Genomic DNA, 20282 nt, shown 5'->3' with positions numbered 1-20282 from the left:
CGTTTATCTTAGAAGAGAGTAAGATATGTAATTTTATATATATTTCACAAAATGATTTAAGAAAAAGCTGTTTAGTATATATACACCCCAAATAATCAACAAGACCACATTGTTTGCCTGGGACAAATTAATATTACAATTTGATACTAAAATTATTTGATTTAGTTTGATGCTAAATGAAAAAGAGAAGACTTACTGTAGCCTTCTAGTTTACCTCCGTAAATCTGTTTTTCCTAAGGCATACAATATATCTACATGTATTGTTTTTAGATACAGAAGTAAACTCCATATGTTGATTTTAAAACTTTATACAATTTGGTATATAGAATTGCCATAGGAAGAGTATCTAATATTTTGGGAACATAATTTTACTGAAACAGAAAATTGCACATGTAAATTGAGGTATTCAGTCGTTTTAGAATAACTTCTTTCATTTTCTACAACATAAACCTACGGTTGACTTTAATTTGTATAGGTTTTTCTGACGGGGTTGTTTTCCTCGTAGACATAAAGCAAGTTTTCGGTGTTGTTTACCATTCTCATTGCTATAGTTCATCAGCATGCCACAAAAGACAGTCAAGAGCTTCTCACTGGCTGGATCTGTTTTACTGCACAGTGACCTTATATGGTCTACTACAATATGTGCACCACCTGCATGGTCAACTGCGTTCCTGCCCTCATCTGTAAAACAAAGAGTTACATTTAAAAAATGAAACCAAAACCCCACCATAGAGCCCAGAAAATAACAGTAATCAAACAAAACGAAGTTTTTAAGCAGAGTGCAGTCATTCCTCCAGTGTTGTCAAATTCATCTACAGGGATGTTTGAGGGCCAGATTTTAGTGTACCAGAGCTAGGAAAGTGAAACCACCTACAAAAAAAGGGATTAACCATCTGACACTAATACCTTTTTAAAAAATTCAGTGTTTGAGGAAGAGCCACCGGAGCGGATAAATGAAATAATATTCTGAATGTATGTTGAATTTTGCCAGAGGAAAGTTCCAAGCAGTTTACAAAGCCTAGTCCATCCAGCCTTGTGCAGCAGGTAAATTATTCTTGCCATTATGCAGATTGAGAAATTGAAATACAGAGAAAAAAATAACTTGCTCAGGTTACTTACAAATGGACTGGGGCATAAAATGGACAAAGCAGATGGAGGTACTTGTTCCCAGTCACAAAATCTGTTCATGCACTCACTCTACCACACAGCATGCTCTCTGTACTTCTATACCTGAAATTTAATACCACTATCGGATTATTTTTATATGACTAAAAGGAAAATTCACTCTGAATCTATAACAGACTACAATGCTCTGAGGTTTCATAAATAATGTACCACAATCTTTGTATGAAACTTGTTCTGTACAACAAAACCAGATTTTGAAGTATCAGTGTATGAAAAAAGGAAAAGTTGGCCTTCTATTTTAGTAATCAATAAATTGCCTGCTTCCTTTCCCAGCAGGCAATCGGCAGTAGACAGCAGTCAATAACCTAAATTTCATGGCTTTCAAAAGGAGAGATGTCCAAATGAGCTACATTTGGAATTTTCCAGTTAGATAATCTGGATGAAAATAAAATCTTGGGGGAAACCATAAAATGAAAAGTTTTGCAAAACAAAAAAAAGTATACATATACACACACACATACATACATACATGCATGCATACATACATACATATATATTCTCTGCCCCCCCTCAATTTCTTAATGGCCCAATAGCAGATGTCCTCCTCTTTCTTTGTTATTCAGCACTCTAACATCACCTGCCCTCCAACCCCCTGGTCGTGCTTGGAAATTGAGCTACCGAGTTTTTCTCATTCTACGATATATTGAGGATGAAACCCAAGGTTGTCCACATTTATAATATGATCTTCCACTAGAAAGTGTTCCAAACCTCTGCAAAAAGAAGTTTCTAAATCTTCCAATTCTTTTTAATACTACTTATACGGGGTCTTGGACTTCAGATAATTTGTTGAGCGGAGCTGGAGGAGGAAGGGAAATTCTTGGTGGATCTTAACTTTTCAATTTATTACCACAGTAACAAATGTTTTGCTGAATAACAGTGAAGTTGGACATGCCACAGAGGAAGAACATCATATTGCTGTGACCATCTCCACCTCTGACCTGACTAGGATATTAGAGGACCGTGATTCATCCCAGGTATGTATATACCCTTTTTAAAAATTAGAAATTGAAATCTGTTTACAATCAAACAAATTCAGGATTAGACTCTGTTAAGGAAGGAATGTAAAAGAGGGGGAAATATAGAAGAAATAAATGTCCCACATCCATGATGCAATGACAAATGTAGGCATAATGCTGAAATGAAGAAAACCCTACCCAATAAAGTGAGAAATATAGTCAGTTGTTAAGAGCCCAAGATTCAGTGCTTATGTTCACCAAATGAACAGAGGAAAAAAAAAACAAACTTGGCTGCAGTATTCACGCATACTGTGTTATGTATCCTCCTCTTTAGACAGTATCTTTTTGATTACAAAACAGTTATGCAAAATATATGACTTTGTATTTTTGTGAGTCAAAACAGGTGTGCAAAATGAAACGGAATCATTTTGCTTCTGGATTAGATAGACCGAATATAGTTCTCAAATTGGTATAATGCAATTCAACAAACTAAGACCATTATAAAAACTAAGCCTTTAGGTAAGAACAGATGTCAAGTTTGTTTCTATGTCTTGGTGTGAAAAAGCATATAAAATAAGTAAGCACAGAAAAATATTAAATAGGGTGAGGGTTTGGAAGTGAGGGGTTAAAAAAGACAAAAAACAGTTACAAGACAGCTTCCTTACCTGGATGGAATTTGGCACAACTCCACTGCAAACAACCGTGTGATACCTTAGAACAAATTAACGTTCAACCTCATACACCCCTTTTTTGCCATTCTCTCTCTAGTTTGTCAAAGAAGTTATATGCCAAAGGCTGCTATATATTTAAGTACTTGGTAGTCTCTCTCTTCAAACGCATGCTAAAATCGTTGCCCATGTGGTATTTTTGTTCGGTAGATAGATAATCAGCTTCCACTGTACAGACAGCAAAATGGAGGCAGAAAGATTCAGAAACAAATCTCTTTCAAATAAATGGTCTGTCTATTCAGTGTGCTCAAAAAGCAGGGTAAAATGAACTTTAGGATCCCTCCCAAGTGGGTGGCAGGACATAAGGGCCTGACTTTGACATGACTACATAGGCTGGTAGATTCAAGTAGTATGGATGCTTTAACCACATTTGTTGCTCCACCTCTTTCACATGTTAGAGCTCACTCACCCTGCGTAGCTGTTCCTCTGTCCTGGGCCGCTCAGTGGAGAACAGACCCATCCTGGAGCTATAATTAAGATCTGCTGCTGCTGCACTCATACCCGAGAGGATTAACTCAGCTAATTAGCAGAGGGCCACAAAGACTCATGTACCAGGTGTAGGTGGACATTTCTGAAGTCCTTGACTACCAGCTCTGAGCTCAGACTATGACATCCCATTGCATCCCCAAGCAAAAAAGCGTATTTCTGACTCAGAATGCTAGATGCACTTATTACAGAATCACTTCTCCCTGCTCTGTCGCTAAGAAACAGATTTTGCACACAAGAATACTCACTGAACTCCAAATCATTTACAGTCAAACAAGACCACAACATGCTGCCATGTCTTGTTCTCAATCCAAACATTACCTTGCAGTTCAGCAGCTCTATGAACCCCCACACTTAAAGAGCTTCCAGCCTCCCAGAAGCTGTGTTGAAGTTTTTTCCGGTGACCTTTTAAAATAAACATTTGCTATTCCTATGAGATCAATGACTGAAGAGTTTAATGAGAGCACTCACATTTCTGCTTAAAAATGCTTCACTACAGCTCACAAAGGCCAGTGCTGTTGTATTACTTTTTAAGTGCATGTAGTACTGTTTAAAGATACCAGAATGATGATAACCTGAGAGACCAGAGGGTTTTCTTTTTTTCTTTCCCCCAAAGAAATGCGTAGTAAGACCTTAATACAGAATAAGTTACTACTTCCGCCATGTTCTTCAGCTCAGCCTGGTAGGACCATCACTAAGAATTAGTATGGTCTCTTTTTTTATCCTGAATTGCTCACAGGGTTTTTAATGTAGCGTTCGGTTTTAATGTAGATTATCAAATTACCGTGACTGCCCACGTATCTCCTACAAATGGCGAGTCTGTCAGATTTCCCCATGGCTCAGCCAGGGCTGATCTAACAACGATGTCTCACCCAAAGAGCAAAACTGTTCTAGTGTGTGTGATTAGCAGGTCTTTAAGGAGGTTGAAAAGGGCAGGGTCGTATCATGCACCATAAAACTGTGAACTGGGAGTGGGGTTTTTTTTGCCCACCTGTTCACCTTGAATGTCACCTGGGTAGATGTGGCAAGCCAATGTGAAACTATGAGACTATCTAATCCCTGTGGCCCCCCGGGGTCTTTATTCTTCTAGGCTCCACCTTCTCTCCTCGCTGTGGACAGGCTCCTCCAAGCCCCATGCTCTGCTCTCCTCTAGGGGCAATTCTGTTTGTCAGCAGGGGAGCTGAGATGCATTAGGGCCACAGGAGTTCAGCCTTTGTTTTTGGGAAAAACCTTTGCGAGGTGAGAGGAACTTATGTAGCCACTTCTCCCATCTGATCATGTCACTGCAGCTTCCCAGTACTTGTCTGTCCATCTTCTGTGCCCACCCTCTCTGCTCGTGTGGTTTGTCTGCTGTTCTTCAAGGATACATAATTGGGAAAATTTTTGCTCCGACAGTAGGAGACATTAAGTAAATATATAAACAGATGTGGCCATAGAGCTACAGTACATTTAATATGCATAACTAGATCAAGTGTTATGTTAGAAAATACGTAACTTATTTCCTTATGCGCTTAATATGTTTCTAGATATCTGAGGGAGCTGCTGGAATCCAGGTGCAGTTTGTCAGTTTCAAATTATACTCCCCGAAGTTTTATTGCAGAAATTTTGAATAGCTTAAGTTTGCTTTTCCCAAGATGTGTCCACATCATCTTTCCTTGTGTTTTCTTTCCCGGTTTACTAATCCTAAAGCAAACCATTAAGTCATAAAAGATAACAGGAAAGAAAAAGCTACAGCTTAAAATATGAAAACACTGTAAAACATGAGTTATACAGCTAATGAGATATGTCTAAAATATATGCACCAATATTTTGATTTTTGTCGCCACTGTGAGGTGGTTATTTCTGGAAACACAATTCCATCAGGCAAAGGGCTGTGCCATAATACAGGCAGATGTCAAAATATTTTTGAAAGTAGCTCACCTAATGCTCTTTAAACCTATATTACATTTGCTGTTTTGTACTGGGCCTTTCTTTTAATATAGAGTTTTAATATAGAGTTTAAGCTCTGTAAATCCAAGTGCCATTTAAAGAAGCAGATACATATCTCTCTCACAGATTGGGACAAAAATATTTCTTATTCGTGTTCTGTTAGGCTGGAGAGTTGTGTCCTCGGAGACAAAAAGCAGCTCAATTTCAGCTATTCTGAAACACTCTGGTCTTACCCAACTTTTAATGAAGTTTTAAAACATATAGATCCAGTTCTTTCATTATTCTAAACTTTTCTCTCTGTCATCTCCAATATTTGAAGTACAATTTAGAAGCAAGTCATCTGAACTTCTAAAATGATCCTGGTCCTGCAAGGATATACATAGTTACTCAAGTGTGTATATGATGAATAAACCCACAGGCTGGTAAAATTAGGTAGATGTCTAAGACTCAGATGATGAGGATGATAGCTAGCTAATAATCTATTTTCTAAGTAAAAGCACAGAAGAATATGTTCACTATAGTGATGTAATGAGTGGCTGTGTGACTGAAAGCTTGTCCATTTTTCCTCACAAAACAAATAAGATATGAATTCTCCATATCACCTTTGCATCTCATATCTTTACATCACGATGGCCACAGTGCTACTACTGTCTAAACAGTTCTTTCCTAAAACTCTGTTTCCAATTTCCATTCTGAAATGTGAAATTTGTGTCTCACAATGCAATCTGATATGTAATTATATTTCTCAGTAGGGGCCCTGTATCAGTTTGCAGACTCCAAATGCAGAAAATAGATTTAACCTTTAAAAAGCACCAGAAATCACAAATTACCACATTATTATAATGTTTATCATACATGTAGGCTTCAAGAATAAATCTCTGCTTCTTAGATAATCAGCTAGAAAATTATTTGATGGTGTCTCTTAAAAGTGATTTTTTTTGGCTTCAAATTTAAAGGTTTATACTTTGAAATGTTCCGATTTTCACTGTTTTGCAATTGGAAACCTGACTCCTCTGTTCTCCAATGCATGTCCTACGAAAGTTTATTAGTGTTAATAGTCACACTGGTTTAAATGGAATGACTTGGTGAGGGAATGGATGATTTGTACAATACAGGTTCCTGATTTGCATAAACCAAGCTGCCAAGAAAGCAGCTTTTGGTGACATGGAAAAATATACCTTTTATTTTAAACATTAAAAAAAAATTCTTTTACTCTGCAAGTAGTCATAATGATCAAATCATTTAAATGACATACTGCGAGTTTCCTTGAAATACTACATCTTTTATTGCTTTTGGCTCCAATTCTGCATTCCTTGTGACCAAAATATTGCTTAAATGGATGAGTGCTTATAGTCGTCCCCCCTCCTTTTTTTTTTTATCTAATTTGTAGGAGCCCCAAGAAATAAGAGAGAGTTCTTTCTACATGTGCCATTTTTATCTTTCTTGTCTCCTTTATTTTTTATATTAGGATATATTTGCCCGATTTTTATATCGAGGCATTCATCTGCTCCCGCTGCTTATTCTTCACCTGAAGTCATAATCTTCCATGACATCAAACTGGCTGCTGCAGAGGTAATTATGATATGATATACAGCAAATTATATATAGGGAAAAAAAGCAGGAGCAGAACTCCAAAGAAAGGTCCAGCCTACATGTTCTCCCTTTCTCTTTTAATTAAGAAAATAGGAAGACAAAAATGCTCAGAAAACACTCTTAAATTTTCGGGGCAAACTGTTAGCTAGTGAAAACCATGTTATCTATATAGACTTTTGGGACACATTACCATTTATATTAACAGGGGGTTTACTCCCACTTTTTTCTATCTGGAGACTGTAAAGATTAAACTCCGTAATGCAATGCTGCCAGTCTGTTTTAATAGCGGATCCTACTTTTTAGCTTGAATCAATTTGTGTATGCTTTTAAATCATTGGATTCTGGACCCTGTCAATTTTTTGGCTGCAAAACTACAGGCTACATCCTTGTTACAGAACAAAGCAGCTTTATATTATTTTTATTTTTTCAAAGAAGCTAAGTTTCATGCAGTTATATTCTTCTATTATTAAGATTTGCTGCTTTTTCCTTGTCTTCTTTGCACTGGTTTATGAGGGATAGATAGGGCATAGCAACATTGTATTTTGAGACTCATTTTTTAATGATCTGAAAGATAAATTTTGGGATAGCTCTAGTCTATCTTGTATTAATTTTTTTTCTCTTTAATTCCTTTGAGAATTACAAGAATTTAATTACCAGATACAGTTTTGTTGTATTTGCTCACCCATTAAAATCAATTAGTAGAGTTTTAACATTTTTGCTTCATGAGTAAAAAATCATCTTGATTAGCCAGACTTGCTTCAGAGAGAAATACAACATTCTTGTAAAGGTTTCATCTTAAATTGCTGACAACTATCCTTAGCCCTAACTCCACCTTCGTTTAGGGTATTCCCTCAGAAGTTACTCTTTGAGAAATGATTGCGAGAAATTGTTAATATGTAAACAGTAAACCAGAGTTGCAAACAGAAAGCATCAACCTTCTTGGATAAAACTGTTGCCAGCATATTTGCTGGCTGTTGACAAGGGAGGCAGCAGGGCACTGGCGTGGGCTCTGCTACCAGGCGCTCAAAGCACTTTGAAAAACCGGGGCGGTTTGGGCACTGTCCTGGCAGGTGGTAGATGGAAAATCTACTAACGACACCTCTTTGCAGAGGTTCAATACCTCTTTCCAACAGCTTTATTATAATAAATAACATTTTAAAATTTTGTATCCAAATGGAAATCTAGGCATATTTTTGGTAGACTTCCTAAACTACGTTCAGCATGTGGAACATAGGATATGAGTGCTCACAAAACAGAACCTTTTAGGAGTACTGAGAGAATTTCTTTTGCCCACAGAGTCAGGAGTCAGCCTCAGCATTTGAGGGGACAGACAAATGTGCCGATACTACCCTGTCCTTAATGTTATGCTTAGGTAACACTTGAGAACAAGCCAAATTCAAATCCACAATTTAGTTCCAATAAAAACTTGCTAATTTCTGTCATATTCCTCTTCTGTCAGATAGATACAAAATCACGTGTTTCTGATATTAGACAAAAGAACAGTGGTGAGGTTGCTGCCCAAGACTCTTCAGTACTGCGCTTGCAGTCAAATTCCACTAATGGGCACAAGTTTTCAAATAAAAAAAGAACCATTTTTTTCAGCAACAAGACATGAATTACTGCCAGTCAGAGTATTGGCAGGTGATTTGTTCTGAATTCCAAGGAGACTTTAGTTTTAAAGTGTAATAATTCTTTATTCATAGTTTCCACTACTGGATTCTATTTAAAAGCAAAGGAATTGTGCAATACAGAAAAGTTATATTAGGTGCTCAAAAGTCGAGCAAAAGTCCTCAAAGTTGAATGTAACCCTTGCCTCTGCCTTCCTTTACCATGTGTAACATGATTACAGCAGATTTTTCAGTTGATTTTATAACTCCATGCAGCTCCAGAGTAATTCCATTGCAGTCAAACAAATTACTCTAGGTTTATGGGAGCATAAGTCAGAACTGAAGCCAGCCCATTCTTTTTACTTCCTACAGTATGAAATAAATCATGGCATCCAATTGCACAATAAAGCATCAGGCAGTTTTTCTACTCAGCTTTTATAGCATGTTGTACTATTGCCAGAATAAACCTGCACACAATAATTAACTTAGAATTTTTACTCCCAGGCCTTGAGTGAAACGTTGTCTGTCAGCTTCAACCTGCCAAAGAACAAGGGTGTGAACTGAGCGTGGCCTGGTCACAGGCTGGTGCAGGGTGCTGGCAAAAGGAGCTCGGCAAAAGGCTTAGCCTGGCGTTGGGAGACAGCAGCACCAATAGCTGAAGCTCTGAGGAGAAGGGGAATGAGCAAATTGTGCCCTGGGTAAAGCTCTCCACCAAAGCTGCTGGAGAAGCAGTTGCAGATAGCGTGTGATCTGTGGCAGTTCTGAATAGGTTGGGAGAAACCCAAGAGGGAATCTCCGCCCCCCCCCCCCAAAAAAAAAAAAGTATATGAAGAGAAGACTGTTTCAGGCCTTGGGATGAAAGAAGATTATTTAGGTAAGTGAGAAAGTAACAACTGGCCCAGGGAAACGGGAGGCTGGGGGGAGTCTTAGACTGGCCAGTGCTATGCTTGCCCCAAAGCATGATGCCTAGGGTAGCGACCTGATCTTCTAAAACAACTCCAGCAAGCAGTATGCAGCCTGCACAGAGGCATCGACTAGTATCAGGTTCCTGAATCTGAAGCATTGCAGGATGTGGCCTGAGAAAGACCAACAAAGTGTTTTGTTTTAGGAAATCTTCTACTTCCTTAGCAGAAGACAACCCACTGTTTTGACTGAAGGGCAACCTGTAACGCACTAAAACCTCAGAACAGCCCGCTATCAAGAGGCAGGGTGCTGAGATGTGGTTGATTAACTAACCAGACACTGTCTCGGGTAAGTGACCCGTTTCCAGGGAAATGCCAAATGTGGCTGTAGGTGAGGTATCCAGGGTATCTATCCTGACCCCTCAGGCCTTTCTGCTGGCTGGACAAATAGCCAGGCACAGCATGGTCTCAGGATCAAAGGGATTCAAAGACCAGCTTAGGCTGCAATTTCCTCTGGTGGGCACCATCTCTTCATTGCATTAGTGTTAAAATAACAACAACAACAACAACAACAAAAACCCTCCAACTGAACAGAGTCCTGGTCCCTTGCTGGGACGTTAAGGAATTTCAGAGCATTATGGGGTAGATTTCACTAACACAGTTCTTGGCCACAGATGTCCAATTTCTGTTTCTGGGAGTTGCACAGTATTATTTAGATATGGATGCAACAAATTTAACTGCCAATTTAGGAGGTCTGCATGTTGTCTGTGAACTAAATACTGTTTTTGCACTGTATGAAACACTGTATAAAAATGGATCCCTTGTGTAACCATCATATAAACAACTAACAGATTTGACTTGGGCAGTATAAGCATGGCACATGATGTTGCAAAATTCTGAACAGGTAGACCTGAGTGCAAAAGAATTACCTTCCACATCATTATTTAAGAAGCTATGATTCTACAATTAGACTATATTAAAACAAAAAGATAAAAGGAGGACAATGATGGTTGCAAGCATAACAAGCTCCTACTTCCCACACAAATAAGCAATGCTTAGCAAAGATGCTAACAGATTCTTTCTCTCTGTTTTCCATGGCAATTTGGATGATGTTTTCTATCATTGCTAATTTACTGGTAGTTGATATCTCTAATCATATAATGCCTACTTTTCTAAATTAAGTAAAATAAGCTAGACACTTTGGCCATATCTAGACATGCAACTAACAAGCTTTGTTTTCTGAGCTGCTTGAAGCCAACAGGTGAGAAAGTGCCGTTGTCCATAAATCTGAACAATTTCAAATATCTTAAAAGACAGGGTCAATAGATTAAAGACATGAAAAGGAAGGCCAAATTGGAATGGAAAGAGTGGCTTACTTATCTTGTTTTGTTCATTTATGGTTAACTCAAATTCTAAGCTTTTCTTCCTCATCAGGACATTTTTTTTAGTGTTTATAAATACTAGGGGAATTCCAAGTTTTTGCCTTTCCTACTTTTGTTTGAATGAGGAAGAAATAGCTGAGTCCTTACCCAAAATTTGAATTCTTAACTTGCTTTTAGGGTGGCAGCAAGATCTAGCGAATGAATGAGGCTGGGATTCAGGATTTCTTTCCAAGTCTGCTCAGGGCCACCTTTAAGACCTTAGAAAAACTTTCCATCTCTTGTCTTTTTTTCCTCTCCTTCTTGCCTATGGCTTTTATTTTGATTGTAAAGTAAGCAGATGTCTCTGAACCTCCTGTTGTAATATGAGCACTGGATGAACTTAGTCTGTGAATGAAATGCTGGGGGAAAGAAAATAAAGAATCAGAAAAAAATATGCTTCCTTTCTCAGTTAGATTTTATTTTCTGGGCACCTGTACTGACTGAAGTTTGTATTATTTCTACTTATTCAAATATTCTTCCTGGGGAAAAAAAGGTAGAGAAAAAATGTGTGCATTGCAAAAAATAAGCAGTACCCTTCATGCCTACTTTTCTCTGAAAAAAAAAAAAAAATCAGGCTTCATACCTTCACTTTAAAGAAGTGTAAAAGTTGAAAATTTATGGGGATTTGGATATTTTTTTAGTCTTTTTCCCATGTAGGCTGCTGTTAAGTTTTGGCTTAAGTCACAAGAATTTTGCCTCTTGTGTCAGTAGGACCAATATTTAGAATGTGGAATTTAGAAAGAATAAGTCTGAATAGAGCCTGGGAATGAGAAATTCATGTTTTTTTCATATCACCTCCTCAAATGGCTCTTTCTGATGCTCTAGGAAGATTCCTTCAACATTCTGAATCCGTTTTGGCCAGCTATAAAATGAGTAAATTACAATAACAGTGTTTAACAGCTTCCTAAGAATCAGTTGATGAGTGCTAAATATTACTATGAAAATGTGTGTTGCCATGTGTATGCTCAGTTTCCAGCTGATGCAATACTTGTACTGCAGATGCTTGGAAAAAAAACCCCTGCATTATCAAGGACTCTTAACTCAGAAATGCCATAGCTGTCCAAGATGCAGACACACCTTTGAGAGGACAGATCTAAAAGTAATGCAATATTACTGTACAATACAAACTAAAATTTTAATTCTCTCTAGTCTGTTCCAAATAATCAGTTTTCAAGTAATAAGTTAAAACCTCGTCTCAATTTCATGATGTTGCTTGGGAAACAGCTTAATAGGTGGTATTTGCATTTGGTTCCTACCAGAACAGTGAAAAGCAAAATATTGCCCTAAGATGCTGCTGGGCTGCATGAATCAGGGTGACCTTCATAAAAATGATTAGCCAGAAGTCTGCCATTATCAACACAAGTTGTGTTCTTAGGATTCTGCTGGTTTTCCATATGGTACTGAGAAAGGTTTTGCCATTTTTTGAAGAAAAATGAACTTGATTTCTGTTTCCAATATGTTTAATTCTTAAGAATCTGTTTCTCTGCTTTAGGTCCTGAAATTAATCTCATCTCCTGAGAGTGAAATGTATGTAACTGTAGATGTGAGTAATTTCTTAATTTAATACTTAGCCTTTCTGTTGCAAGAGAACTTGTAGCATGTGTAAGATCTTTTTAACAAGAAGTGGTAAATGTTCACGGTCTGGTGTTAAGGATGGGATCAATAGAGATCTGGTTCTATGTTAATGTCACATATCTGAAATTCAGTGAGAAGTCTTGCCATCAATGCCATGAAACTGGGTAGAGAAAAAAGAAACATATGGCTTGGGAAATGGAAAAAGGATCCAGTAAATTTCCTACGAAAAAACATAGATGAGCAGCTATCAGACATGAGCCTTTACAGAACGAGTTGGTGGTTTTAGTTTCTTTTCTGTTTTACAGCTCTTTATATCATGAGGAATGGTTGGTGAGAACATGTACTCATGTACCCATGACGGTGGTTGAAGAAACAGGACTGGATTGGCATAAACAGCAATCGCTCTGAGATTCCCTGGTGAAATCTCTAAGCACCACCATTAATATGACTATACAGAAGGGCAAAATGGGAAAATTTTCATTCCCCATACAAGATATATGGAGATGTCATTTCATTTTGATAGCTTTCAGAATATGTGAGTGTTCTAAACAGCTAGAAGGAATTATTTTATGATGGGTAAGAGTCTAATGCAATCTCAACTGAAGTCAATCGGACTGACTCTATCATCTGGATGGCTACTGAATCAGGCTCTAAATATTCTAGCCTTTCACCTCCCACAGTAGCTTCTACAATGTGCTCAATGTTGTCTAAAAACATAGGAAAATACAAGTTTATCGCACAATCAGCTCAAAATTGAAGATGTGCATCAAACTAAAGGTGAAAACATCACCGAGTTTAAAATAGTGTGTGCATCACTAATTTGGTGATAAAAAATATTATGAGGGCATTACCTACTAAGGAAATACTACTGTTTTAACATAGCATCATCTTCCATGAAAACTCTTGACTAACATTTGTCTGATTAGCCTGATCTTTCATCTACACAAACTGCATTGCTGTGGGGGGTCTCAGAGCGGAACAGAGAAGTGTCTATGGTCAGGTTTTGTGTTTCTCCTGCACGGTTCTTGCTAGCAGGCCCACAAAAACTGGTGTCAGCCTCTCTGTCCCCAAGCACTCAATGTGACCTCACTCACGTCACCAGAGATCTGCTGGGAAAGAAGTCAACAGAGACAGGCTGTTTGTGAAGTGATCATAACCTGCAGTTTGGATACTCTGTTCTTTAACTTCACACTCTGGCTGCCAGAGCTGATGGGGGCAAGTCAGTTTTAAGCTTAACTACAGCTGAATTGTAACCATTCTGCTCTCACTTAAGACATTGCTTTTTGTAGCAAGAACCATGTTATGTTAAGCATAACCTTTCCTGACCAGTGGAGATGAGATCTAAATGTTGCATTTGGAACCAAGATTCAGGGGAAATTAGAAAAAAATTGGAGGTATGCCCTATACATCTGTAACTGGACACCAGCCATAAATAAACTTACTAAAGAAGCAGCCCTGGGCAGAATGACTTGGGGTTTGGGGAAGAAGAGCAGTAGAAAGGTAGCTATGATTTGATTCATGGAGAAAGACTGGCAAAGGCTGGACAAGCTAGAAAGGTCTCACGGTCTGACTGGACAATTTAGTTTTGATGAGAAGCCAAGAAGTAACTGGTGGTTAAAAGGAATGAGTGGGCTGGGATCTTTGCATCTAGTAATATAGATCAGACAAAAGTCTATCCCCGAGTGATGCTATTAATGGAATCTATTGTTTGGGGATACAAAAGTACGAGCGAGTGTGCTCTGTACAGCCTGTGCCGTGTACAGTACACAGATATAGCGGGGGAGAAAGCAGGAGGGAGAAAGCGAGACATCACACCCCTCTTCATTTCTTTGCTTCGCACTTTCTGCTTAGACTACAATCTGGGGGACGAGTTATATGTTGTATTACTAGGTAAAGCATGAGGAACACTTACAGGCTGTACAGAAACACACACAGTAATGCAACTGTTCTTAAATTATAGGACAGCACTGAATAATTTGCATATTGTGATTAGTTAACTAACTACACTTAAAATCTTTCTGGTTGCTTCAATTGTTCTTTCATTTCTGCATATATGAGGGAGGCTGGGACTCTAGAAACCACTCAGTACTAACAAAGCTTCCTTTTACTCTGCTTTGCAATTATATCTGCCTGTATTCTTGATGCTCACAGAGTCATATAAAACAGCTTTCTTCACAACATAAGAAATACTTTAAAAAATATGCTCTCAAAGCTACCGGGGATACATCTGATGTATTTTTCCTCTTCATCTTTTTAAAAAAATGTATTTAATCTTGTGTATTTTCTTCCCTGATTAAACAGGTGATTCAGCACTATTCTAGGAGCCTAGCACTGAGGAGCACCCAGACAGTAACACTGTGCATCTGTACCTCAAACTTAATGGAGAAGAAAATCTGTCAGTAAGTCAAGAGGTTTCTATTTAATGTTTTCTGTAAGGAGGTGAATCTGTTCAGTAAGGTCCCTGGCCAGCAAGTGTGTAGTTTCTCTTTTTCCTTGTCGAAGGGTACTAAAACTCTTCCAGCATTGGGGCTCGGCAATGAATTAACTTTTCCAGAGCACCGTTCCAGGAGTCATCCCTCCTGAACTTATGTGGAAACGGCCTTGCCTTCATGCAGCAATTTTGGGATCTGTGAATTCTGAGAAATTGGTGCTGTTTTCTTTTAATCAAAACTAAAAGATTTGGGTGATTAGTCCTTTGCAAGGCTATTTTCTGTGGGCTTTCCCTGTAGGAAGAGCCATTTGGCCCACAGCTTTCATGTGCTAAATGAAGGTTTGTTTTTAAGTGATGAAAATTCCGTTAGTGTCCTGTGCCATGCAGACTTCCCTCTAAAATAGAGGGATGAAATACATGATGATTAAGGCTTTCAATAAATAGAAATGCTGCTATGAGCTATTCAATGTGGGCTTGATTTCATATTGTTAGCCTAACACAAATTTAGGATGTCTTACAGACCTTCCTCATAACTGTATGGTATAATTGTATGGAAAGCAGAACTGAGAAACCACTCCTGCATATGGTAAAATAGTTACTGAGGTATTTCAGGTTTCTGTATAATTCCCAATTATCAAAAAGGTAACAGCTGCCTTTATCTCAATTTAAAAGAAAAAGCTTATCTATACATAACAGCATTTGTGATGATAATAAAAATATTGGCCTTTGGTACACTTCAAAATTCTTTGTTAGGGAAAAAAAAATTTCTATAAAAGTAAATAATAGTCATATATGAAAATATATTAAATGTTATAGTAATAAGCATTAAAAGTATTTGTCCTTATATAATATCCTAGGATAGGATACATCTACAGATGTATCTGGTACAACTACAGAATTATTACATGTTAAGATAACACACAAAATAAAGCATGATAGGATGGATATGGTAAATAACCACTGTAAATAGCCTGTTCCACTTAAATTTAAGATGTTAATCTTGATTTATGTGATGTTTTATAACACTTTATCCATCTTTCTCAGATATACAGGGAGGGTGGTGGCTGTCCTCCTATAGGGCTGCAGCAACATTTGGTATACAGAACACATCACACTACTGTAGATCTTACCAGTGCCAGTTTTGTTCCACAAAAAGGCAACACAAAGCAGATAATATAGCTCCTCTGTACTGTATAAATCCTGCACTGTAAAAGTCAGCAGCAGTTCACAATATCTGATACTACAGGATGATTTTTGTATGTCCTAATTATATTTCATGCAGAAATGTGAGTTGAACAAGAATGACATGAATAATTATGTATGTTTTACTCATCAATCAACCAGTGCCACCTGGGAGTGAGCTTTATATCCTATATGACCCTGAAATAAAACTTAGTAAATAGATCATGTTATTGAAAGCTCAACAGCTTCTTCCTGAAGTTTCCATGGGGAAGCAGGTGTTCAGCTGATCGGTCACCTTAAAGAAAATCCTAAACAAAAGAATTAAATTTTATCATCCTCAAGCAGTAGTTGTCTGTAAATACAAATACCAGCAAGGAAATCTGCTTAACTTCCCTGAGATCAAAGACAAGGTAATTTAAAAACAACATAAAATGTAAATTTCCATCTAGCATGAAAAAAGTGGTAAGGAAGAAGGCTGCTAATAATTCAGTCTCTTGAACAGACGGTATTCAGAACAGAAGAACTTGTAGTATATGTGACACATACCACAAAGAAAAATCTTTGCCATATGAAATAAGGCACAAGATCTCAAAATAATAAAATGCTTTTACAATTTCATCTCACTTCCCATCTGCAGACATCCATGACCTTCTCATTACTTCATGGGAATATAAAGACATTCCTGGTGCCTCTGCTTCAGTATGTATTTATCATGCACCAACTTTTATCAAAACATTTAGAATAAGGAATAATGAGGCTGCATTTTCAAAACGCTGCAACCACTGGTTTGGTTTTTGCTAGTCGTATATCTGTGCATGTAATCTGCAAATGAAGTCACAATTGCATTTCAGTTCACTAATGTTCGGCAATACAAAATTTATTGTGCCCGCGAAAAGTAAAAAACCTCACCAAACCCCCCAAAATAACCCCTGACCACCAAACATACCAATATATAATCTTCGTGCAATTGATCATTTAAGAATGCTAAGTATCAGCAACACAGCTTAGGCATCCCTTCCAGCCACATACATAGCTTCGCACAGCTTTGAGACTGATAAGATGGGAATATTCCTTTCTGACTCCCTCCATGCTACTATCATTTGAGAATAATTGGCCATTCAGGTCTTTAATTGTGTATGTAGCACCTGCTCTTTGAAAACCCAGCTCATTATGTTTAAAAAGCCCAACAAACCAAAACCACAAATATTTTGTATTCTTATGTCCAGTTGTATCCTGATATTGAAATATTTTTTTTAAATCTTTCTGTCATAGAAATGTAATACAAGCGTGACGTAAAATTGTCCCATAAAATCAGAACAGTCAAGTGTGGTAAATAAAAACCAAGAGGAAAATGACCCTCAGTATACAATGTACAGACCACTGAAACGTTCCCCTCCCTCCTACAAGACCATCTACAAAATATGGTATATTTCAACACTTACGGCTATCGTAGCATATATTGCCCAGGGCACGTCCTGTCTGAAGCAATACTTCCTGGTCTTTGCAGTTTAGGAGTTGCACTAAAGGAGGGATCAACCCAGCATCCACACATGGGTTCCGCATAAACTCTGCAAATAATGAAAAACCTATTAAAGAAAGTCTGCCTTTTTCAGTTTCATCCGTTTTAGTTACACTGGCATTGCAACTGGGCCTTTTGTGAAGCTAAACGTATGCATAGACAAACAATGTAAATTCTCATGCAAGTTCCTAGTGAAGATGCTCAAACTCAGGATTCTGGCTTAAGTTCTTTCCATTATTCATTAATTTAGAAGGAATTATGAGTATTTAATTGACTTCCATGAAAACTAATTTAACATAGCTCAGATTAAGCATGTTTTGAGAATCATAAAGAAATGTTGAGAAGAACAGTATACTTGCAACATTTTTCTCCACCCCTACAAATTAAACATAAATTAAACTACTGAATTACACAAGAGCTGATTTAAAACTAGTACTCATATGCCAAAATGAGCAGTATTTTTTGCATCTCTTCACCTAATTAAACAGAAATGTAAGCCAACATTCAAATCTACTCAAAAGCTTTTGCTTTAAAAAATAAATAAAAGGAATTAAAGCTGAGTAACAGGCTCTTTATCTGGAGGAAAGGAAAAGAAAATGAAGAGAAGGAACGGGAAATAGAAGAGATGCCTGGTCTTTGGGCTCGCATACCCCTTCTCTACAGTGTGACAGTTCCCCACCATGGGAGGAAAGCTAGAGGACCCATCCACTGGGAGGGTCTCTGGCTTCCTATCCTTCCTTCTGCTATGTCCCCTGGTGATGGGGAACCAATATATTATTCACACTGTTACAAGTCATAGATATAGAGTTATCCTAGTGTCAGAGAGTTAAGAACTGGTCTCCAGAAGGAGCTATAGCTTAGGCTGCCCTCTTATACTAGGACCGCACCCTCCAGGCATGCTGCTGTTCATTTTAGAAGGGAAACTTTAAAAAGGCAAGCACCTGATACACTAACAGCGTTACTTAACAGTTTATTAGGCAGCACCCTTCGGAGATATAGCATTGTAGTAGGTGCAGGCAAAAGGTCAACAGGTTTTTGATTTGTTCGGGATTGCCAATTATTTCTCTTCCTGATGCTAGGCTATCTTGGATCTTTCAAAACCAGTTTACCTTTTCGTTATTTAGTCATTTATAAGCCAGAGTGAGCCAGGATGTACAGTCCTCATAAAAAGAGAAGAGAAAGCTTTCTGGTATAGTTACTGGATCAGTAGAATCCCTCACGCAAAGTACTCAGAGATTTCATACAATGCTTGAAGTATAAATGCAAGAACTTCTTAATACTCTCTCTGTTGAATCTATTAAAATACTCTCTGAAGTTTCTGTACCTACAAAAGCTTGTATCTGTAGCAACTAACCTTGCAATGTTGTTTCAGCTATAAAAATCCCATTTTCATAGAGATAACTGGTCCTTGCACACTGATAAGCTTTGATATATCAACGAGTAGATGAAGTACAATCAACAATATTATACATTGGTGTAGGTCCAGTGGAAGACTGGTCAGCACAATAGACCCACTCTCCTAAAATACTGCAATGTTTTAAAACTAGATAGATGCTATGCTAAGGTAAATATGATGGCCTAGGCGATGGTATCAATTCTGTCAAGAACACGATCAAATAACAGATGCATCTCCTCTTTAAAAAGTTTGGCCATGTCCTTACTTTTATCTGCTTCTTTCTTACCACCCACTTTCATCTTCATCCCAATATTTATTTATTTAATGTATTACTTTTTTCCTCTGTCAGTCTTCTCTGTCCCCTCAGCCTCTTCCTTTCTTAATTGTTTACAGAAACTCTTTTCTCTGTTCCTCAGCTCCTCCCTACATCACTCTGTTTTACCCCTACTCCTTCACTATTGTCTCCACACCATCAAAGTCAGATTTTCTTTTCTTTCCCTCCTGGTCTGTGAGAGAAAACGGTAACTTGCTCTCCTCTAAAGGATGTAGAGGTCTCTTTTCTCAGTCTGTTCTGCTGTATGTTTGGGGGTCTTCCCACATGGTGAGAAGGGAAAAGAAATCCTTTCTCCAGCCACCCTCCAGTTGGAGTGAGCAGAAGCTTTCAGCCTCCTATTCAACCACAAAAAATTAGGCAATATGCTGAGCAAACTTGTACTTATCAAGGCCACGTGTAAGGGCAAGAAGTAAAAGAAATGGTGCCATACACAGCAAAACAGATCCATTGAGACAGCAAGAATAGTTGGTAACTGCAATTATATTTGCAGGTGACACTATATAGAAGTAACAGAGGAAAGAGAAGGTAAACAAAAGCAGTCATTTAACCTGGAAGGGAAATGAAGCTGAAGGACACAGAGAAGAATTATTTAAAAAGGTAGGAGGAGAACCACAGAAGGACAAAGTAATGTAAACCAAAGGAGGACAGGATTTCAAAAGAGAATTTAACTGTGTGAGAACATGACAGATCATGAAGTTGGTGTTCTCACTCCCATACCTGTCAAAAAAGAGGAGTCTACAGACTTAGGAAGAGAGTTTAAAAGGTCTGCAGTGGGGGAGAGAAACTCCAGTTAGTGAGGGCATCTGAGCATTCAGTATGCTCAGAGTTGACAGGGAAATGGCAGTAGTTGGAGAAACTAGAGCGATTAAAGGTTTTTTTGTGTGCTTCTGTTTTTAAGATGGGAGAGACTGACACACGCCTATGTTGGGAGGAGAAAGAGTCACACAAGCTGGAGAGGTGAAAGAGAAGAGCAAGGGCACAAAGAGGTGAAAAGGAGGAGATGAAATGTCACAGAACCCTGGAGGCAAGTAGAGGGAT

General features: G+C 38.0%; 1 protein-coding gene across 5 annotated transcripts in view; it reads right to left on the bottom strand.

The window, feature by feature from the left end:
* The window catches only part of RAP1GDS1 (Rap1 GTPase-GDP dissociation stimulator 1), a 106839-nt gene that overhangs the window by 26952 nt on the left and 59605 nt on the right, over window positions 1-20282 (bottom strand). For 4 of the 5 annotated variants that reach the window (XM_067297540.1, XM_067297537.1, XM_067297539.1 and 1 more), the window contains 2 exons: window positions 17438-17563; window positions 535-681 (listed from right to left, as the gene is read on the bottom strand). In XM_067297540.1, coding sequence (XP_067153641.1) covers window positions 535-681; window positions 17438-17563 — 273 coding nt within the window. The remainder of the gene's footprint in view (window positions 1-534; window positions 682-17437; window positions 17564-20282) is intronic. The other variant, XM_067297538.1, reaches the window with a different exon arrangement.

The sequence above is a fragment of the Apteryx mantelli genome, chromosome 5 (genome assembly GCF_036417845.1).
Source record: "Apteryx mantelli isolate bAptMan1 chromosome 5, bAptMan1.hap1, whole genome shotgun sequence".
Classification (NCBI taxonomy): domain Eukaryota; kingdom Metazoa; phylum Chordata; class Aves; order Apterygiformes; family Apterygidae; genus Apteryx; species Apteryx mantelli.
This window is presented reverse-complemented; position numbering and strand designations above follow the sequence as displayed.